The sequence below is a fragment of the Sciurus vulgaris genome (genome assembly GCF_902686455.1).
Source record: "Sciurus vulgaris genome assembly, chromosome: 1".
Lineage (NCBI taxonomy): Eukaryota > Metazoa > Chordata > Mammalia > Rodentia > Sciuridae > Sciurus > Sciurus vulgaris.
The window spans coordinates 71,873,899-71,897,457 of NC_136461.1; the positions used below are offsets into that span (position 1 = coordinate 71,873,899).

The following is a 23,559-nucleotide window of genomic DNA, read 5'->3' on the forward strand; positions in this document are numbered from 1 at the left end:
TGGATAGATGTATTAAAAGATAAGTACAGAAAATATAAATTGTAGAATCTAGGTTGTAGGGATATAGGTGTTCAACATAAAATGATGACAATTTTTCTTTATGTTTGAAAATTTTTATAATGAAATTCTGGTGAAAATTGCAATTCAGGTTAAAAAGTGAAAGTTGATTGGCTTTAACATATTTTATTTTGTTGTTTAATGGTATGATATCTGTTATGTCATTGCAGTTGAATACCTCTCCTCTAAAATTAAATTTAAATAATATTGTAAAAGGTTAGCAACAACAACAAAAAATATTTAGCTAAAAGGTCTCTTGGTCAGATTCCCAGATGCCTGAAAGCCTTTTCAGATGGGGATTTTGCTCAGGCATCCCAGACTGGAAGACAGTGTGCTCTCTGGTCCTTGCAGATTCTGTGCATGACCTCAGAAATGGAACTGGCTAGCTCTGAACTTGGCCCAGAAACATGCCCTTTCTCCCAAGGATGACCTCATTCTGGCATCAGGTACACTGAGACATGAAAGGGAATATTTCATTCAGAATCCTTCAAGGGGGAAATGGGCATCACCTTTCTCCTGGTTGAGGTTACCAACTCAGGAGCCTGAAAAATGAATTTCCAGAATATAGGTTTTGCAAGCATGCATAGTCCAGAAGCTCAAGTTCCTTCATTCTCATGGAAGGGTAGTAGAATGGGTGAAGAGTCTTGGATTATTCTCTGGAAGCATTCCATATCTTTCTTTTGCCCTGAAATGTTCACTGCTTTCCCTCTTCCCATTAAAGGAAACAGAGGGAAAGGAGGGTCTTCCTGGCAATGGACTCACCAAATACATCCTGACAGGAAGACTGCAGGCTATCTCCTGCCTAAACTCATGACCCTTCCAGGCACATTTCTAGGTTACAGCAGCTGGGAAACCAAAAGAATAGCCATATCCTACAGTCACCTCAGGGAAGGCTTTGCCTAGCCATTTGACCCAAATGAAACAGGGATAGAGGGCAGCCACTAAGCCACATTTGAAAAAAGTAGGTCCAAACAGGGCAGTACAGTTGCCAGTGATATGGGGAGCTTATTGTTTCATGGCAGATTCTTATGGAATTAATTTTTGTGTACCCCAAAACTCATTATGTGGTCAACCTAACCCCCAATGTGATGGTATGAGGAGGTGGGGCATTTGGGAGGTAATAAGGTTTTGATGAGGTCATGAAGATAAAGCACCATGATAGGAATAGTGCTTTTCTGAGAAAAACCAAAGAGCTTGTTCTCTGTCTTTTCACCATATGAAGATACAATAAAAAGGCGACAGGCCATCTGCAAGCCAGGAAGAGAGCCATCACCAAGACCCCAACCATGCTCATAACCCTGATCTTAGACTTCCAGCCTCCAGAACTGAATAAATTTCTGTTGTGTATGCCACTCAGTCTGTGCTATCTTGATGTAGCAGCCCGTACTAACCAAGATACTAACATTGATGTCAAACATGTCCACCATTAAGTGAACTGACCTTTAGGAGAGAATCTGTCTTCACAGTACATTATTGGATACTATGTTGCTGTAACAACCACAGTCAGATATGGCTTTCTAACAGTGTGTCCCTTTGGAAGATTCAAGGCTATTGAGCAAGATTTGTCTGAAGGACAAGAATGATGTCCCTAGTTCCTATGGTATGGGTTGGCAGATAGGTTAAGCTGGTGATCTTTCTCTAACTTCCTTTTCCCTGTCCAGGCATCCAGCTACCACATCACAATTATGTCTATTAATTTTTCTTCTCTGGCACAATTATCTCCATCAAATTTTCTGGCAAACTTTGTTTGAACCTTATGTGTGCACAGCAGTTACAAGTCAAAAGAACTATCAAGAGGGAAGTCTTAAGTGCCTGCTCAACTCACCACCAATGACCCAGTGTCAATAATATATGTGTGTTAAGCTATATTACTGTTCTGGCTAGTCCTCTTTTTGCTCCCTCTTGGGTTAGCATGTGTCTTGTGTTATCAGGGCTGCAGTTGTTCACCATGTGGGGACTCTGGCCTGCGTTACTCACTAACATAGTGCCCAAGGGGTTCACTGGCCCATAACAGCAGGAGGCTGAAGGAGCCCTTCCTGGAGAAGCCAGTGATAACAGTATTGTCAGTACCATCTCTTTCTCATGGACATTGTGGCACAGTAGCTGTTTTCCTAAGTGTCTTCTGGCAAACAGATTTTTCAGGCTATAGTAAAGGTCATGAAGGCAAGTCATGATTCATGATTTATTTTCTTCCAGTTGCCTGAGGAGTTTACCTTTCTACAACCCAATTGTTTATAAAGTAAATGTTGAGTTAAACAGACAGAACATTGCTCAAGCTTCTGCTTTAAGAGTCAAAGGTGTAATCTTGGAACTGGCCCTCAGAAGCCTGCTCCAAATCACAGCATTAGACACATAACCCACTTGAGACACAGTAGAGTTTTGTGAATAGATAATAAAAATATGTCACTTTCCCATGGGTGTGGGTCATCTAGTTTTTAGCAAATAAGGGTACCTCAGGAATTCTACTTTCCTAAAAGTTTTGGAAAGACCTTTTTGACTAATCTCATCTAAAAGCATCTCCAACTTCTTCAGAGAGAACATTTAGGATAAGACTTACTTTGTCAGTTTTTTGAAAGCTAAATGAGCAAATTTCTCTGGCATGAAGCCATCTTCAGTGACAGTGCTTTTAGTTACCAGATGAGGAATTGTGGCTTTCTAGTATAATCACCACTTAAATTGAACCTAATTTCAAGTCACAAAAACAATTCTCCCTGCTGTAGCGTCAATTTATTTCTATGCTTCTTTCCATTTGACTCACATACTCAGCATATATGTGAAGATGGAAGATAGAGATCTGTCATTCAGTCACTGTTACATAGTTCAGATTGTTGAATATCTTGTACTTAGCAGTGAGTGACATCAATGATCCTATTTCTAGAACAATATGTGTCTCCAAGATCATTTTATTCTCAAAATATCGTAACAAAATAATATACAACTCAATATACAACTCACAGAACAGACAAATTAATTTAACCCTATGGAACCCTCACTTTCCTCAACCCTCATGAGTAAGAATAGTATTTTACTCTGTAATGCCCAAATGATTGTTTAGGTTGTTCATGTGAAACACTAAGATTGGGGTTTCCTTACAGCTGGCTTGTTGCTAACTTTAGATAAATTTCTGAAGTCACTGACTTAATAAAGAGAAATAAAATTTCTTATTGCTACAAATTGCCAAGTAATACTAAACACCTCAAAATAGAGTAGTTAAGTGGCAAGCCAATCAGAACAACACTGAGCATCATGTCCTAGGTCATGCCCAGATTGAATTCAACTGTAGTGATTCTAAATGGATATTTCTAATTAGATCAGGGAAAAATCCAAGTTTTATAGGGCCTCAAGTTTACATAATTATAAGAGCCCTGTAATTAATTCGAAAAATAAATTATAAAATTTCAAATTCAAGATTATTAAAGTTAAACCCAAGCTTCATTAGCTTCATGATATATCTAGCTCTGAATTAGACCAATTAAAACCTCACACATTGGAAATAACTTTAATTATTTTATCAGCATTTAATAATGCCAGTACTGAAGATATTCAAGATGCTTCGATGCCTGATATTTCTTAACAATTGAAGGCCACTGAAAGCTTAAAATATTTTTATAGCATAATGAACAGGGAATGTGGAGATTCAAACTCTGCTGGAAGCACAGAAGATTCCAGCAGAGGTAGAACCAAATACAAAGGTGGAGAGACATGAAACAACATGGTTTATCTTGAGAACTCCAAGTAAGTTGCACTAGTAGGTATGGGACAGAGAATGACATGGGTAGAACTGAAAAGTAAGCAGTGCAAATAACAGAGAGTTTGGATTGCCTTACACAAGACTACCAAAGAAGGTTCAGGAAATCTCTGAAGGATATTAAATGGGGAGTTCAGTGCTGAGACTTAGTTTTTTTTTAAAGATTCATGAAGTGGTTTGGAGGACAAGGAACTCGAAGGCAGGAAAGATGCTGAATGATCCCATTGGGATTGGAAAGAGAAAAATAGGCTAGAAAGTACAGTTCATGCTTCACTTGATGGTGGCCTAAGTTCTGAACAGTTCATCATTAGCCAATCTCATCATTATGCAAACACGATAGAATGTACTTGCACAAAGTAAGATAGCTATGGTCACTAGGGTCAGTAGGCAGTATAACTAAATATAATCTTATGGGAACACAATCATGTATGCAGTATGTTGACCAAAACATTGTGTGACTGTATGGGGAAGAAGGTTTAAACAATTTAGTTGATCATTGCCAATGGATAGTGAAAAGTTGTCAGATCTCATTCTCTATGGTAGCTATAGGACTGATCCCAGTCCCACCGGTGGGAGAAGGAGGAGGCAGAGTATCCAGATTAGGTAGTTGTAAAGTGGTAACGTTAACCAGAATATTTGTGAAGGTAAGTTCTTGAAGGGAAGATAGAACTTGGGGGCATTAAATTTGAGGGTCTGTAGGATATTTAAGTGAGGCTATCTAGCAGACAGCTGAGGGAAGAGTGAGGCCTAGAAACAGAGATTTGAGAGTCATTGTCAGATACAGAACAGGAGAGAAAAGGATAAAGGCACTTGTGCGGGAAATGGGCCTAGGACAGCACCTGAGGACTGCCACAGTTTTAATTGTTAGGAGAGAAAAGCAACTGAAAAAGAACTTTCAGGGAACTGGGGAGAGAATTAGTAATGAAAGGTTGTGTAGAAACCTCCGAAGCAGGGCTGGGGATATAACTCAGTTGGTAGAGTGCTTGCCTCACATGCACAAGGCCCTGGGTTCGATCCCCAGCACAAAAAAAAAAAAAAAAAAAAAAAAAAAAAAAAACTCTGAAGGGGACACTTTCAAGAAAAATGAAATAATCAAAATATCTCAAAAATGTCAAGTACAGTGGGGTCTGGAAGCGATGGTGAAGTTTGCAGTGGAATTCCAAGAAGCTGGTGGGAGGAGTGTGGAGTACCCATTCCTTCCAGTTAAGAAAGTGCTGGATGCATGCAGGCCAGTGAAGGAGAGGCAGGGGCGTGTGGGTGTGAGAGCTCTTTTCCAAGAGTAGAGACATCCAGACTTATTTACATGTAGGAAAGTAGCCAAAAGAATTGGGCAGGTTAAAATTACAGAAAATTGAGGACACTTAAATGAAGCAAAACCTCCTGAGGCTATGGAAAGGGATGAGATCAAAAGAGCAATGAGGAGCAAAAATATGGAGAAATCGGATCCTTTGTACATTGCTGGTGGGACTATACAATGGTGCTGCCACTATGGAAAACAGTTTGGCAGTTCTTCAAAAATTTAAACAGAATAACTGTATGACTCAGCAATTCCATCCAAAATAATTTAAAAGAAGGGCTCAAATACTTGCATTTGTGCCATTGCAGCATTATTTACAATAACCAAAGGTGTCCAGGAGCAAATAAGTAAGCAAAATGTGACATGTACTTAAAATGGAATAAATTCCAACCTTAAATGGTTTGAAGTTCTGATATATACTATAACAGGATGAAATTTGAAAACATTATGTATATGAAATAAGCCAGACAATATAATTCCACTTACATGAAATATTTAAGAGGCAAATTCTTAGAGACACAAACTAGATTAGAGGTTACCAAGAGCTGTTGGAAAGGAAGACGTGTTGATTAGTGGGTATAGGGTTTCTAATTGTGGTAATGAAAAAACTAAAAAAAGACTGTGGTGATGACTATAACATTGTGTTAATTAATTAATTCTACATACTTAGAAATGGTTAACATGGCATATTTCATGTTATATTCATTTTACTGCTGTACAGTTTTTTATAGGTAATCCCAGGCATAATATATGATGGGTCAATGTGGTCAATAAAATATTCAAATATTTTATTTTTAAAAAGAATATGAAGCATTAGTACTGATAAAAACAGTGTCTTCCTCTCAGTTGGGAGCATAGGTGAAGAAGTGTACAGATCTAAGCTTACCCTTGTATAATGGTTACTTTTACGAATTAACTTGACTGGGCTAAGTGATGCCCAGAAAGCTTTTCTGGGTATGTCTGTAAGGGTATTTATGGAGGCGATTAGCATTTGAATCAGTAGACTGAATAAAGAAGACTTTTCTTATCAATGTGGGTGGGCAGCAATATGCAAAATGGTGGAGGAAGGGAGAATTCACTCCATTTGACCATGGACATACATCTTCTCCTGCCCTCAGATACTAAGACCAATGCTGCTTCTCAGACCTTCAGATTCTTCCCAGAACTTATACCATTGCCCCAACCCCTTCCCACCAACCATTGTTTCCCAGCTTGAATCTTGGTTATATCTAACCAGTATCCTTTTAGTTCTGTTTCTCTGAAGGACCTTCACTCGTGCTTCTTGTCCTCAGGGACATTAAGGGAGTTCCTGACAGCCTCTAATTTTGTTGTTTTGTTTTGTTTTTACTAAACATGAAGCACTGCCCTCAGAGTGATGAGGGATAGATAAGGGTTTAATAAGGACTTAGAGGAGAGAGTAAGGATTAAGAATGGACACCAAGTAAAATGGGAAAGGGAGATGACAAAGGATAAATAAAAGAACTGTTGATATATTGCACTGACAGCAGAGAGTAGTATACTGCAAATGTATGGTATTTTCTCATCATGGTTTCTTATGTTTATTTGCTCTGATTTGAGGGGGGTTGTTTGTTTTGCTGCACCAGATGTAGGTTTTAGAGGGACTAGATTACTGGACTCTTCCTGGATCGGGTATTTGTAATCACAGTGGAAGGTTAATCACCTCACAGGTTTAGAGGGTAGTAGAAGAATGGCCCCCATGGTGAACCATGGGGCTGATATAAAAAAGAGTAAGAAGGGACTCATGACCCTGGAGACAGGGGAGTTGAAATGAAAAGGTGGATTTCATGGAAGCAATGGGACAGGATGTTGGACGTTCAGTGTTGCAAAGGTGGGACTCTTCTTGATGATATAATAGGAGTAGGTTCTAAAAGTAAAGGTGAAACTGTCGAAATGTTGGTGTATTAGAGTAGGCTAAGTTGTCCCAAGTAGATAAAAACATGTATAACGGTTTAACTCTAACAGAAGTTTATTTCTTGTTCCTATAAATAATCCCAGGTAGTCAGTGGAATGTTCTGCTTCCCTACAGCTCAAAGGCCCAAGCTACTGGAGGTTCTGTCATCTTAACTGGCAGCCTTCAAGATCATCTGTGCATTAATACCAGTTGATGTGAGGAAAAAGAACAAGGAGGAGCCTGTGTAGGTGGTTTTATGTGCCAGACCTGCAAGAGGCATGCTTCAAACCACCACATTTCATTGGCCAGAACTTAGTCACAGGCCCCACACCAAGATACAAATCTGGGAAGTGTGAAATGTGTGCCCTGTATAAAGAGCAACCAGCAGCCCCTGCTACACTGGGGTTCTAAAGCCATTTTTCAAAAGCATTTACCATTTGATGCTACTACTTAGTTTAGTTCTTAAGTCCAGAGGTAAATTTCAAAAAGGCACATTTTAACAGATCAACCAAAAGAGCATTACTTAATATACATGAAGTCTTTGTGTCCCTCAATCTAGCCTTTTTTATATCTACCTAGATTAGTCTTGTGACCCAGTTCTTCACTGATAGATATTTATTCTTTTTCTTTCCTCAGAAATGTGTACAAGATTTTTAAAATCTAATACAGCCCCTTTATCACCCACCCTGTGCCAGCAAATAGTTTCTCTCTGCTAACAAGCCACTCAGTGCTCATTTTGGGGTGGGGTGTGTGTGTTTATTTTTAAATAAGATAGAGCCTCCCCAATATGTGTATTATCTACCCCAAATTTCCCACCAATAGGAAAGTAGGGTAGCACTGCATCAATGAGATTGCTGGCTTGGAATTCTGATCTCATAGTCACCCACTATGGTGAGCTGTGGAGGCCAAAGGGAGAGGGTGGGGCATGCGGAGGATCCCTGCACCCAAGAGGTGTTTCTCCTCAGAAGACTTTATACCAAGAACAATGTGAAAAGATCCAAAGGTGTAAACTTGAATAGCCCGCCATCTTCCTTTTCAAAATTATATGGAAATTCTTCAGAAAATAAATTCAGGGTCTCAGTGGGGAAAGGCTATTTGAAGAACCATGAATTTTTACCAAGTATTAGGGGTACCTTCAAATGCTTCCTCCTCTGATATCAAGAAGGCTTATCACCAGTTGGCTCTGAAGGTACACCCAGACAAGAACCCGGAGGACAAGGAGGCTGCTGAGGAGAAATTCAAACAAGTGGCAGAGGCCTATGAGGTCTTGTCGGATGCAAAGAAGCGCAAGGACTATGACAGGTCCAGAGGGAACTGCATCCAAAGGGAAAACAAAAGAGACAGCAGATTCAAAGAACATCTGGAGGAAGAACGATGCTTTGAGAGGCCACGCCGTGTCTTTGAGAATGCCTCTGAAGTTGAACACCACTTCTCAGATGATTTTTCTCCTGGCCACATGAATAGAGCCAGGAGATTTCGCTCCTCTTTCTTTGATGTGATCCCCATATTGGACACAGGATTTTCTACTTTTGGATCAGTGGGCTTTAGATCAAGTCTCCCTACCTCTGAGACATTTGTACCCTTTGTAAGCAGTGGAATGGGAAACTTCAAATTGGTTACTACTTGCAGTCAGATAGTGAATGGCAAGAGAGTGGTTACAAAGAAAGTTCTAGAACACGTGAGGGGGGAGACTGAAGTGGAAAAAGAAAGACTATTTCACAGGATTCCCCCACCTTATTGGTAAGGAGTTGCTACTGTGTTCTGTAATGGGGAGGCTGGTGTGCCTTGATGCTTATCAAAGACAGATAGACTTAAAATCTGAGCATGTGCTGAACTGGAATGGACAGAGGTCAGTTAATCCAAACCTCTCGTTTCACTGAGGAAGAAGGTAACAGGTCAGATGTTGACACAAAAAACTAGTAAGCAGCACAGTTGCACTCCAGCCCAAACTTCTGGTTCTTTCCCTACACTACCAGAGACAGTAGAAACCACTACCACACATGTGACTTCTGAGTCAGCTGCAGGGCACTCCTTCACAAACCCTGTCAGCTTTTCTTCAGCGTTTTTTGTCCTCTACCTTGGTGTCGGCCAGTCACCTTTCTCTTGGCAGCTGTTCCTTTTCCTTCCTATCCTCTTTCTCTTTGCTGCTTCTCTTCCCACCTCAACTTTCTTCCCTTGCATTTTTTGAGGACCATATTACAGTCAGGCTCAATTCAAAGAGTTATCTAAGGATAGATTAATTCTGGCAGAGAGAAAGAGTGAAAAGTAAGTGGGTTAAGCTTTTTATATGCTTTTTTTCTTAGTTTTATTATCTAACATTTGTTGAGTGCCCACCTGATATCTGGAATTCTACTTCATGTATTATCTCAGAAATCCATTCCTCAGTGAAATTCAGTATCTACTTTCCCCCCATCATATGGATAAGGAAATGAGGCATGGAGCAATTAAGTAACAGGCCCCAGGTCCCACCTAATAAGCACCTCTAAAGCACATTCCTATATACTGAGCTATAACATGTATAAAGGTTCTACTCATTTATTTTTAAATCTAGGGTCTCATCCTAATAGGAAATTTAAACCTATAAACTCTAAACCTTAATTCAATGCATGAGTATTTGTAGGAACTTAAGTTTTAAACTTTATGGCCTAACAGGAACTTGAATGTTACTTTCACTTGACAGAATCACTGTTACAGCTTTCACCGAAACTAACAAATGATTCTCATTCTCTCTCTCTCTCTCTCTCTCTCTCTCTCTCTCTCTCTCTCTCTCTCTCTCTCTCTCTCTCTCTCTCTCTCTCGGAGTTGGTTGTACTTCATAGGAATTGTTCCTTATGGAACGTTACTGATGGAGTCTACACTAGAATCTCTGTTTCCAATTTCCAGTGCCAAGCTCATCCAGTACACCATGATGATTAGCAAAATTTGGATTTCATTTGCAATCATCTCTTTTAGGAGTTATATAACAAATTATTAGCTTTCTTAAAGAACTTTCCTATAAGTACAATCTTTATTACATAAATATTTTGTGTAGTTTTTGAGCATTTTAATCATAATAAATTTTCTGAACTTGAACAGGAATATGCCTGCTTCCCTCTGCCAAAGGGCCCACACTTGAAGACAGGAAGCAACTGATGGATTTGGATTCAGAACACATCTCATTTCTTTCAAAACCCATAAATCTCTACTTAGGACTTGCTGAGATCCACCTATGTGACTGGCACTGTGCTAGGCAGTTTACATCAATCATTTCTAATCACCAGAGTCATTCAGGGTTTTATTTCCGTTCTGTGAGTGAGGAAACTGAGGCTCAGGGAAGGTTAGGCCCTTACCAGGCCACACAGTAAGTTGTGGAGACAGGCTTCAGACTGTGGTTTGCCCACTGGAAAGCTTACATTTCCATTATGCTTTATTCCACCCTCATTCATCTGAGCTGCATAGTCATGGTTTAAGAAGGAAGATTTTTCATATGGATGAATTAACAATATACATTTTAACTTTTTTATAATAAGCATCTCCAGATGGAGCTTCCTTCTACCAGCTCTGGTTTGAGGTGAACTGCAGTGTGTTCCCTGAACAAAGGGATAATCAAGTTGGAGCATAAAACATGGTTTTCCATTTTGTGTTCAGTAAAATTCAAATTTTAGCAATTTTCACAGACATACTTGGTTTTTGACAGAAATGCTGAGTAGTGAAGGACCTTTTTTTAAATCAGCAAACATTTTTTTTTAAAAATTCACTTTGTTAGTAAAGGAAGTTTTCTTCTTGCATAGAAGTGAAGAAGTTTCCTCTTCCCTGAAACCTGTTTAAAATATGTAGAAGTGTTATTATAAGCAAACAACAGCAAAGAAAAGATGAAGAGCAAGAAGGGCTCCTCCATGTCCATGTTCATCAGAGCCCAGAGCAGAGCACAGCTTCTCAGGAACCTGGGACTCAGCATGTCTTCAGCTCAGCCACCAAGAGCTCCTCTGCCAGTAACACCAGGGCCAGAGAGGAAATAATAAGCTTTTCCAGATGTGGAAAAGAGAATAAGATGGAGAGAGAGAGTGAGAGGGAGAGAGGAGGAGAAGGGGAGGGGGGAGGGGGAGAGAGAAAGAGAAAGAAGAAAGAAGGAGGAGGAGGAGGAGGAGGGAGAGAGAAAGAGAGAGCGAGAGAAGGAGGAGGAGGAGGAGGAGGGGGAGGGGGAGGGGAAGTCAAATAAAAGGCACCAAGGAACAAAATCACTTCTCAAAAAAATGAGAAACTAAAAGAAAGTAAATTCCTTCTCACAGGATTCACACTAATGGAGGGGGAAGAGAGAGAGAGAGAGAGAGAGAGAGAGAGAGAGAAAGCTTTGTCTTGAATCAGTTCCTGTGTCCTTAGAACTTTTCTACCCTTACCATAGCAAGCAATTGCTTTTTTGTGTGGTATAGTGTTGAATAGTTGTTTCTCACGAATTAAGGTAAGACATTTTGTCTGCTGGTAGCTGACAAAATGTTTCCAAAACTCAAAACACCATAGACCAGTTAGAAGTTCCTTGTTTGGTTCTAGTTCATTCTAGGTGTTTGGCAAGTGAAATGAGGATCACAGTCCTATAGAGCATGATTCAAGGGAGAACAGCATTCAGTTCTGTCACTTGTGGCTCAGGGGTGTGCTCAGGAGCAGTCTCTCATGGAAACCTGTCAGAAACCCCATGTCCCACATCACCAAGTGAGGAGAAAGAGGAGGAAGGGGGATCTTTCCTGAAGTCACAGAGTGGGTTTTCCTACAGCCCCCTAACCTGGAGCTGTTACTCCTATACTCTCAAGCATCCAAAGCACATTTCTTCACTGCCTGAAAAGGTACATGAGAAAGTTGAAAGGAGTGGCTTCTCTGAGGTTGGTGAAAAGGGAGTCACAGTTTCATGTAGTGCTGTTGCATAGTCCCCTTGTCTATGGTCCAGGTAAGTACAGGAGTATGTGAGTAAAATCAGAAACAAAAATGCCAAGGAAAGCCAGTTCATCTTTTGACCCCAACTCTCTTAAGAGCCAGCTTAGATTCTTAACCTTAGTTTAAGGTTTCTATAATAAACAATAACAAATGTAAGATGGCAGTCAGCATTCTCAGTATTTCCTTTCTAGAGTTTTCAAACCACTTTCTGTGGTTAGGACCTTGTCTCTTTAGTGAAAAGACCATTTTTATTTTTACTTCACCCCAAAGCTTCATAGTCTCCAGAATAACTGGAGTGGAGCGCACCTAACCATATGCCTAAAGGATGGGAGGAACAGACTCAGAACAGGGAAGGAATTTTTGGCTGTCAGGAACAGTTTATTTGGAGTCTTGAGGATCTATTGAGTGGGACTGTGGTAGGAGCCCTCAGAATGGAGAGGGTGATTTTGGCATGAACAGAATGGTTCTGTTAAAGGGTAGAAACAACCTCCTAGAGAATGTCATCTACTAATGCTCATTGTTACAACTGTCAAGATTCCCAGAGAGAGACAAGACTTTAACCCCCATTGAACCATTTAGATAATATATACTTAATTCTCAGTGTCAAGAGGAGCAGAAAGCATTTATTAAAAAAAAAAAAAAAAAAAAAAAAAAAAAAAAAAAAACAGCTTTGGCTCTAAGCAAGTCAAAGTTCAAATGCCATGCCACCCTTTCTTAACTTTCAGAAGTAACATCTGTGGCCCTTAAGGGGACATGCTGTAAACTTGCCATGAAGAACTGTGTGTGTGTGTATTTCATTTATTTGCCATGAGTTTTTAAGATGTGAAATTTGTTATGTAATCTTGAAAACAATCAGCTGTGGATTGTGTTTAATCCTAAAATATAACTGATGGATGAAAAATAAAAATAGAAGATCCTATGATTTTTCCATTTGGCACTACTAAAAAAGCAATGTTGCTATCTTAGGGACAACTGGTTTGACTTTTTGTGGTTTCCTTTGTTCTTCATTATCCTTGAGCTTTTGGACTTAACATATTGGTTTTACCCTCTGCTTCCATTGTAGGAAATTGATGGAAAATCCCTGCTATTGATGACAAGGAATGATGTGCTGACAGGACTTCAGTTAAAATTGGGGCCTGCTCTGAAAATCTACGAGTATCACGTAAAACCTCTGCAGACTAAGCACTTGAAGAATAGCTCTTCATAGTGCAGTCAATTGGGGTCTTAGACCTCAAAAAATACACAGTGACACAATTTGGTTTCATGTAATGAAACTTTGTAAACAGAATACATACATGTGTATATGTAAAGAATTTCAATCAAATGACACGTTATCCTATTGGATAGACTAGGCAATCCATCAGCTGGCCTGAATCCAGCCAGGAGGAGCAGGGACAAGACATACACAGATGGTTTTCCTTGTGCAGTTTGTCAAGTAGATTGATCTTTGACACTGTTAGATGCCCCTCCCCACAAAGGCTTTAAAATCATAAGGATTTTCTCCATTTCTTCATGGATTGCTTTTCCAAAAATCCTTAAAAAAATATTTTAATGGAATAAGCATCTTTGGATTACAGATTTAGAGTAAAACCAAGAGTACTTGGGGAGGGGAAAAAATAGAAAGGTATCACTGTCTTCCTTGAACTCCTCTGCTCCGCAGAGCTTGTGTTACTTGGATGGATTTGCCAAAACCCTTTTTATAGAGGGTCCTCCACTTGACCTTATTAAGGTTTCACTGGGATTTTCTGCGTGCGATGTTTGAAGTGAGGAGTATCTTGGCCCCTTTTGGAACAGAGTCACAGCTCTGAATAGAGAAACTCTGTTGTATAGTGGGGATATCCAGCTAACTGTCATGGGGTAATGGTATTTTCTGCATAGATTTGCTTATATTGGTTCTTTGTTTCTGAAGAAAGCATTTTTTTTTTTTTTTTACTTTATGGTTAGTATTTATAATAATTTGTTTCTGGAAAAAAATTGCCAAGAGTTATACATAAAAATTCTTGTTATTAGTACAGAATATTTTTATATATATATATATATTCCTTCATGACACCGTAATATTTTTTTAATTGTCCAATTCTTTGTTTGATTCCTGGTTGAGTACTTGTCCTAAAAAATTGAAAAAGTGGGCTTGCTACATCTCTGTTCAAAGAGACATTGTCCAATCCCTGTGTGTCAATGCCTTGTTGAATTGGTGCTTTGTGGTTACAATAAAGCATTGCTTCAGTTTATTTCTAGTGTATCTTTTGATTTCTTCTGTTTGGTTACTTCTTTGGGGCTTAAAGATTAAGGTCTTTTCAAAACCATAGAAAGAAAATTAAGCCTTAAAAATGCCTAACTATAGAAAATATATAGATCTATAAGTGAATTTATCTTCTTTATAAACTGAATCATCCAAGTAGATCTCATTCCTTCTCTTACCCACCCCCAATAATCAATTTTAGCTATAATTTTAGCCAAAGAATTTTTTTTAATTTGCCTTCCAGAGTCATGACTTTTTTTTCTTTAATTCTGATAAAAGCGATGGAGCGTCTCTCCAGGCAGAAGTTCGTATTCCCACATATAAATCTTTACAGAGAATTGATGGACTCTGTGGGTTTCCCTCTTCTTCCTCCTCAAGAGTTCCTATTTTAGAGCATCATAATTGAATGCCCTGTAGAAATAATTCCTCCAAAGAACCAAAAATCTGAAGGTAAGAATAAAAAGACACAGGAATTGGTATAGATAGTGAGTGGGGTTCAAAAAGGCACTCCAAATTATTTCAATTAGGATATTTATGGAGTGTCTGAAACTTAAGAAATATTTTATTTTGGGCTGGGGTTGTGGCTCAGTGATAGAGTGCTTGCCTGGCATGCATGAGGCACTGGGTTCGATCTTCAGCACCACATAAAAATGAATAAATAAAATAAAGGTATTATATCTATCCATAACTAAAAAAAAATTTAATAAAAAGAAATGCTTTGTTTCAAGCTATAAATGGGGAAAGTGGTTACAAAAAAGACAGTATCTATCCCCAAATTCCCATAGTCTACCCAAGGCAGCAAACACAAAAGGCAGAGTACAAGTTAAGTGCTATGAGAAGTGACAGACACAAAAGATGAGAGCAGCAACTTGTGGAGACCAAGTAGGAAGACAAGGAGAAGGAGGCTGGAATAAAGAACTTAATTCATACTCTTATAAAGGAGTTTCCCACAGTAAAATGATGATGATGTTTGACCTGCCTCTAACTCAAAAGGTGAACAGGAAGAATATCTAAACCCTGCTTCTGTGCATCTACCTGATACCTTTATATTAGTTTGCAATAGGTTTGGCTGTAAGTGATAGACATTCCTTCCCTTGTCCCCACTAGCTAATGTAAATAAGATATCATCTTCTCTTTGTGTAAATGCCTAGATAGGGGTATCAAAGATTGTATGGCCCTCCATCATGTTAGGAACACAGGCATCTGCTGTCTTTTTTGCTCCATCATGCATTAACCTCCATTCTCAGAATTATTTCACAGCCCAAAATGAATGTTTCAGCCATAGCCATCAACGCATGAATTCCAACCAAGAGTGAGAAGAAAGGAGGAAAAACAGATCTTCTTTGTTTAAGGACACTTCCAAGAAATCATATATATCACTTCTTTCTATCTTACCAGAATTCAATCTCATCATCATACCTGAGCTGCAAGTGAAGCTTGAAATATTTCTTTTTTAACTTGGAAACCATGGACTCAACTAAAATTCCAAGTCTCATTATTCTGGTCTTAAACTGAAATAAATGTGGCCTAAACCAGCCTCTGTATGTGAGCAATAAAATTTGGCCCTAAGCAATCTCCATGTATAGTGAACTACAACCTAGCTTGATATATAAGCAAATTGTAACCTAACCTAAAGATTATACCCTTGTAACTAAACAACTGAGGCTCAGTCAAATTATAGCAGCCAACCCCTCAGCCAGTCCCAAGCTGAAGTTTGCCATATTATGCCCAAATAAGATAAACACCAGATTTCATTAATCGGATAATCTGTATGTCATTTCCTGTCTTTCTGGTTATAAAAAGAGCTCACCACATTGTAAAACAGGGCATTCTAAGCCATCTTTGGTGTATAATGTTACCCAGTTTTGGAAACTTTTTCTTGTGCCAGCAAACTTTGACAAATTTAACTGCTCTCAGTTTTTTCTTTTAACACTGTAGATAAGGGAAAAGGGACATTTAGCAACAATTCATAAATATCACTGTCAGTGGACCACCACTAAGCACTCAGAGCAAATAATGCTGAAAGTGTGTCTGTAGCTGTATTTTTCTCCAGATTAAACATGGACTCTGTCAACTCAAACTTCAGACCTTGATTTCTCTTATGTTTTTGTTGGAGGGGGAAAGGGAAATAATTGAAAAGAAAACAGAAAAGTGTAAAATCATTCCTCAGCCTCATGACAGCTTTTAGGTAAAATTGGCAAATTAAAGATTGTCTGCCTTTCTTACACTCAGGATAAAAACCTACAGCAGGCAGCCTGGGAGCCTTGGCAAAGATGATGGTGCTTGCATCCCCCGTCCCCACCCACCCAGGGCAGTGTAATCAAGACAGGCCACAGAGAGAAGCTTGAGATTCTGCAGGTAGGCAGCCTTTGTCTCCAGATGGCTGTGAAAGCAAGATGCATGATTCCTTTTCAGATCACATCGAATTTCTATTAACGTGATCTTGTCTGCAGCTGGTAGCAAATACATGTGCTGCATGGGGAAGCATTTCATGAATGTGAGTGGGAAAGAGCGTACCCAGATGCCAGTAATATTTTATGGCAAAGGTTTATGTGAGAACTGATTAATGTTGAATTTGATTATTCTTAACCCAAGAGGCACACAAGATTTCAGAACCAGAAGGGATTTAAGAAAGTACCTGTCACTCCACTTTCCTTCCCCACACCACATTCGAACTTTGGATTCTGACCCTACATATGAGATTTAATGAATTGATTTAAAGACTAGGCCACAAACTGGCCACTCTTCAGTGGAATCTAAACCAACATGTTTTCCTTTGGCCAATGCAGTTTGTGTTTACTTTCTACACGACATTCACACACTTCTAGTGAAATGAAATTTCCATTTAAAGTTAGTATCTTCCGTACTCTAATGCTTAAAACCAGCAACTTAACACTTTTACAGTAACTGTCAGCACCCTAAAGACATTTAAGTTTTAGAAACTCGCCTTCCCCTGCCCAATCTATAGCAAAAAACACACAAAAAGCTTTCTCAGAGTAAGTTAATCCAGGAACTAGAAATTGTAAATAGATTTAATTGAAATAAGCTGGCTTATTACATTAAAATGTATGGCAGATTTGAGCATCATTCTTGGTATTTAATGGACATGATGATGAATGTGAAGAAAGAGGCCAGTGGTGGTAATGTCTTTATTCTATTCTCAACAAATATCCTACGTGAATATAGAATTTTGTCCCTTTGAGATTAGCATATGCTGTCAGGGACACACATTGTCCTTTGATTGTATTAGTGACATATATCTTTAGGGAATTTAATTTGCAGAAATCTAATGACCCAGAGTTGCCCAACCACTCCCATATTTGGAAGCCAAATGCAAAAAGTACTTACTGGTGGTGATTCATCTGCCTTTGACAATCCTTGCAAATGGGATCTGCAGGGGTCAGGTCTGGGCCCAGAGCCATTAAGTGTTTCCGGTAATGATTTGGAGGATGAAGTTAAATGTTCAAAGAGCTGACTGCTGCAGGACAGATACGCCTCTTAGGAGAAAACTTGTTAATTCTGCTTCTAAACCAGGAACAGAAGCCACAGGAAGGAGAGGGAGTGCATCGGGTACCTTAATGAACAGCTCGTTAGTCTCATGCTGTAGCTCCATAGGCAATTAAATAGTCTGGGTACCATTTGTGGCCCATCGTGGCAGTATTAAGTAGAGAGAAAGAGATTACAATGGTCTGATCCAGGTTCATTTTGTGACTGTGGCTGTTGTGTATTTTAGAATCACTTGGAAGTGGTGAGCTTGGAGGGAGAGTTGTGTGCAGCCAAGCACTGGTGCCCAGCAATGGAAGGTCCTGTAAGTGAAGTGAAAAGAGTTTTTGACTCTCCCCAAGAAGGCAGTGAAATTGATGTGTCTTCATCTCAGTTGATCAGGATCGCCCTGTCTGCAGTTGTCTTTAAAGAGAAATCAGGAAAGCTGGAGATGCTAGGCCATCTCCAAATAGAAAATGAGCCCCTCTTCTTCCGAATAAGAATGCAGATAATTTAACCAATCTCTGTAAATCTCTATGTCTTCATCTGTAAGATGGGGGTAGAACAGCACCTACCCAATAGTGCTCCTGGGAGAAGTAGAAGAGGCACTGAATAAAAAACGTTTAGTCTTGGCATTACGTTGCAGACTTCAATAAATGTTTTTTAAAAAAGAATGCAGAGAGCCTCCTGAATTAAAACTACTACAGCAGAAGAGTAGGTAAGGTCAGTGAGGTAAAGTTAAAATAATCCTAAACATACTTCCTACCTGAGGGGGATGCTTTGCCAAAGACAGCCAAATCTACACACAATCAGATAAGGGGAAAGATGCAGTGAGATGGTTTGTGCTGTCACCCAGACACCATCCAGGGGGCATCCCTAGTCACCAGCATTAGAGACCTTAAGTTTTCAGACAAGTGAGGTAAAGCAAAAAAGCTCAGTCTGACCACAGGGGCCTCCAGCTCTGACATCTGTAGGCTATATCTATGGCAAAGTGTTTCAAGTTAAGTGTCTTCTTCCTGAATCAAAGGCAGCAGAGTCATCCAGTAAATTGTTTCATATCCATTTTCAATGGGTTACATGCTATTTTTATATGCAGAGAAATAACTACCTGCAATGGTACGATAGAACCCATCAGATTATAAACATAGTTTCAGGAAAAGTCAGGGAAACACTTCAAGCAGCCAGCAACTCCTGCCTTTAAGAATTAGTGCTGGGTGGCTCTTTGTTTCACACCTGAAGAGAGTGACTTGGGAAGCAGACACCGCCTGCAGGGGTGCAAGCTCTGGGCCAGGGAGATCTGAGCTTGAACGTGCTGACTTGACAGGGGAACCTGGCTAAATTGTGTGGTTCCCCTTCACCTCAGGGACTTCCTCTATTCTCTAGGTACAGAGACAAGGCAGATCAGTGCTAGCCCAATAAAAATATTGTGTGAACCACAGACATTTACATTTAAGATTTTCTAGTAGTCACATTTAAAAATATAGAAAGAGCCCAGCAGCTTGGGAAGCTGAGACAGGAGGATTACAAGTTTGAGGCCAGCCTCAGAAATTTAGCAACACCCTGTCTCAAATAAAATATTTTTAATAAAATGGCTGGGGATGTGGCTCTGTGATCAAGTGTCCCTGGGTTCAATCCCTAGTATCAAAAAAAGAAAAAAGGGTTAGGGATATAGCTCAGTGGTAAAGTACCTCTGGGTTCAATCCCTAGTACTAAAATAAAAAGAGGATCAGAAGAAATCATTCTGACAATATTGTTTTATGTCCACATATCCAAGATATTATTTTAATATATAATTGAAGTAAAAATGTTAAGATAAACTTCACAATCTTTTATCTTAAATTTACCTTTGAAACCCACTCTGTATTTTATACTTACAGCACATATCAATTAGGACAGTGTAGCTCAAGGGTATCACTTAGGATTAACTTCAGCTGAGAACAAAAATAACAGAAGATAGAATTTCTTGATTGTGTATATGAAGTAAGCAGTCCAGGGCTGGGATGCCTACTCCATCATGGTTGGGTTCCAGCCTTCTCATGAGTTTCTCCATCCTTAATACATAGCTTCCTATGTGGCTCAGGATGGCACCCTGGGCTTCCATTACCACAGCTGTATTCCAACCAAGGAGAAGAGGTAGAGAAGCACACTTGGTATGATAGCATTTCTGCTGACATCACTTTGACAAGAACTGAATCATTTGGCAATACTTAGCTGCAAGGAGCCTGGGAGGTTTCGTCTTTATTTCAGGCAGCCCAGTGTTCAGCTGAACAAGGATAGGAGGATGCATATACTGAGAAAGCTGACAGTTTTTCTATAATGCCAACTGCATAAGGCTGATGGGGAATTGAATGAGAGTGCGTGCTACAATCATTGGTATTACATAAGAGCATTAAAATGTAGTTTTGAAGCATCCCACTCACAATATCTTTAAAAAAATACTTGGAAATCAATCTAACAAAAGAGGTGAAAAAAGTCTACAATGAAAACTATAGAACACTAAAGAAAGAAATAGAGAAAGACCTTAGAAAGTGGAAAGACCTCCCATGTTCTTAGATAGGAAGAATTAATATTATCAAGATGGCCATAGTACCAAAAGCACTATGCAAATTCAAGGCAATTCCAATAAAAATCCCAATGAAATCCTTCATAGAAATAGAAAAAGCATCATGAAATTTATCTGAAAAAATAAGAGGCCCAGAATAGCCAAAGCAATCCTTATCCAGAAAAGCAAAGCAGGAGGCATCATAATACCAGACCTTAAATTATACTACACAGCTATAGTAACAAAAACAGTATGGTATTGGCACCAAAACAGGCAAGAAGACCAGTGGAACAGAATAGAAAACACAGAGACAAACCCACAAAAATAGTTATCTCATAGTAGACAAAGGTGCCAAAAACATACATTTGAGAAAAGACAGCCTCTTCAACAAATGGTGCTAGGAAAACTGGAAATCCATATGTAGCAAAATGAAATTAAACTCCTTTCTCTCACCCTGCACAAAACTCAATTCAAAGTAGATCAAAGACCTAGAGAATTACACCAGAAATCCTGCACTTGCTAGAAGAAAATGCAGGCCCAATACTCCAACATATTGATTCAGGAACTGACTTCCTTAACTAGACTCCTAAAGTGCAAGAAGTAAAATAAAAAATTAATAAATGGGATGGTATCAAACTAAAAAGCTTCTTCACAGCAAAGAAAATAAAAATGTGAAGAGAGAGCCTAAAAAATGGGAGGCAATCTTTGCCACCTGTACCTCAGATAGAGCAATAAAAAGAACTCAAAAAACTTAGCACCACAAAAACAACCAACCGATCAAAAGATGGGCAAAGGAACTGAACAGACACTTCACAAGAGGAAGAAATACGAACGGTTAACAAATACATGAAAAAATGTTCAACATCTCTAGCAATTAGAGAAGTGCAAATTAAAAACCACAGATCCCATGTGATTCCAGTCAGAATGGCAATTATCAAGAATACAAGTAACAATAAATGTTGTCAAGGATATGGGGGAAAAGGTAAACCAATACGTTGCTGGTGGGACTGCAAATTGGTGTAACCACTGTGGAATGAAGTATGGAGATTTCTCAAAAAACTAGTATGGAACTACCATTTGACCTAACTATCCCACTCCTCAGTTTATATGCAAAAAAACTTAATATCAGCATACTACAGTGACACAGTCACATCAGTGTTTATAGCAACTCAATTCACAATAACTAAGTTATGGAACCAATCTAGATGCCCTTTAACTAATGAATGGATAAAGAAATTGTGGTGTACATACACAATGGAGTATTACTCAGGCATAAAAAAGAATGACCTTATGACATTTGCTAGTAAATGAATGGACCTGGAAACCATCATGCTAAGTGAAATAAGCCAGTCATGAAAAACCAAAGGTTGAATGTTTTCATTGATATGTGGAAGCAAACACACAACAAATTAGGAGAGGGAAAGATTAGATATTCAGTAGATAAGACCAAGGGGAATGAAAGGAAAGGAGTGGAGACAGGAAAAGGAAAGACAGTGGAATTAATCTGAAATAATTTTCCTATTTACTTATATAAATATATCATAGTGAGTCCCATCATAAAGTGCATCCATAAGAATGGGATCCTGAGTAGAATAAAATATATTCCATGCTTTATAATTTTATAAAAATAAATTCTACTGCCAGGTACAACTAAAAATAAATAATAAAAATGTGGTTTTAATTTGGTCAACCTAGGCATGTATGAATATATCACAATTCATTCTAATTTTATCTATAACTATAATGCACCAATTAAAAATAAATGAAAATAAATCAATAAATAGAATGAAAACCAACAGAATAGAAGAAGGGGATTGGAACAGGGGAAAAGAAAGTATCAGGGGTTGAAATGAAGAAAACAATCTTATATGTTTCTATGAATACTTCAAAATGAACTCTATTGTTATGTATAACTATAAAGCACTAATAAATAACAAATTTTAAATGTTTATTACTATGATCTCATCCCACTTCAAGTCTAGTACAGTCACAGAATTAACAAGTATATACTGAACCCAGGCACTGCTTATTTGATGCATGCTCATATTGCTAAAAATAAAATAGTACTGCTTCCTTAGGTCTTTAGCTATCAGGTAGTTCTAGATGTTTTATCTTCATAAAGGCACAAAAGCCAAACTAAAACAAACAAAAAACTTGCACTATTTAAGTCCCTGAAAAAAAGTGTTATGCTGAGTTTATAAATATACTGAGAAAAATGCATGTAAGTTTTTAATGGCCCCTAAAGACCTAAAGAAGTTAGTTTGAGGCACTGGTGAATTCTAAATCAACACTCGATGGCATTCAGAATGGTTTTGTGAAACCAATGAAAGGAAGATTGTGATACCTTTGTGATTTTAATGAAGGTGGGTATGGGTCAATAACAAACAGCAAAAAAATTATATTTTTTTAAAATAAAGTTTTTAACAAAGCCTGAGTAGAGCTGCATGCATTAATTTGAGCCAATTAGGTTGACAGCCAATTAGGCAGTCTGCTTAATTATCTATTTGGGCAGATTTCTATATTGAATTTTTAATGCTAAAGTGACTTCACCCAGCCACCAGAATGTCTGTGGATTATTCATACACCTTCTGAGTGGTGTGTATGCGTTATGTAGAGTAAATTAACACAGGCTTACTCCATACATGGTTAAGAAGGAAAACTGTTGCTAGGAATCCACAGTGAAGGAGGAAGGGAGTTCCAGGGTAAGGGTCAGAAGACTTGGGTTCTGGTCTCCAATCTGCTACTGACTCAGCTACTGAGCCATCAGTAGTGAAGAGACAAGCAACTTGCACATGTCTCTTCATTTCTCCTACTTCTGTTGCCACCTATCTAAAATTCCAGCACTCAATTTCTTTGTTTTTTCTAAGAATGCAATGATCTGAGTTATATGTGTCACTGTTCCCCTCCACCATTCAGTTAAAACCCGCAATATCGTCGTACACTACAATCTCATTTCCCCTATATAAAGTCGTAAGATTGTGTTCTAATTATGGTTCTCTGCAGTGTGCTAGGAGCAGCTATTATTCTTGAGATTTGTCAAGTTTACTGATGGTACAGTCCTGTAGCTTTAAGTTGAAGTGATTCCCACTGTGTTCCCTGATGGAAGTATCCCCCTATGACAGGTCTCAATCAGATCCTCTAGTTGAGGGGACTCAGAAGGAAACATTTCCCAAGTAGGTCACTGGGAATGAAGGTAAGACGGGCTGTTCCTATTTTTACCCTTTGGTTACTAGATCTATATATTCTACCCACTTCAGACATGGTTCCATTTGAGTCAAGTATTTAGAGAATTCACTTCATTCCTGAGGTTATCATTGCAGGGTATCATCTCCAAGCTGAAACCTCAGTTGTGCCTTCAAGATATCATTCCATG

General features: G+C 38.8%; 2 protein-coding genes across 5 annotated transcripts in view; both read left to right on the forward strand.

The window, feature by feature from the left end:
- SAMD13 (sterile alpha motif domain containing 13) overlaps nt 1-14,150 on the forward strand; it is a 51,287-nt gene extending 37,137 nt beyond the window's left edge. For all 4 annotated transcript variants that reach the window (XM_079140092.1, XM_079140089.1, XM_079140090.1 and 1 more), the window contains one exon: nt 12,983-14,150. In XM_079140092.1, coding sequence (XP_078996218.1) covers nt 12,983-13,126 — 144 coding nt within the window. In that variant the 3' untranslated portion in view covers nt 13,127-14,150. The remainder of the gene's footprint in view (nt 1-12,982) is intronic.
- LOC306655467 (dnaJ homolog subfamily B member 6-like) lies at nt 7,927-9,759 on the forward strand. Its single transcript, XM_079129948.1, has one exon. The coding sequence runs from the start codon at nt 8,120-8,122 to the stop codon at nt 8,756-8,758; it is 639 nt and encodes a 212-aa protein (XP_078986074.1). The 5' UTR covers nt 7,927-8,119; the 3' UTR covers nt 8,759-9,759.
- Nucleotides 14,151-23,559: the final 9,409 nt, after the last annotated feature.

What these genes read in the sequence shown, in the direction of transcription:
- LOC306655467 (XM_079129948.1), top strand. Translation starts at nt 8,120, where the DNA reads ATGAATTTTTACCAAGTATTAGGGGTACCTTCAAATGCTTCCTCCTCT.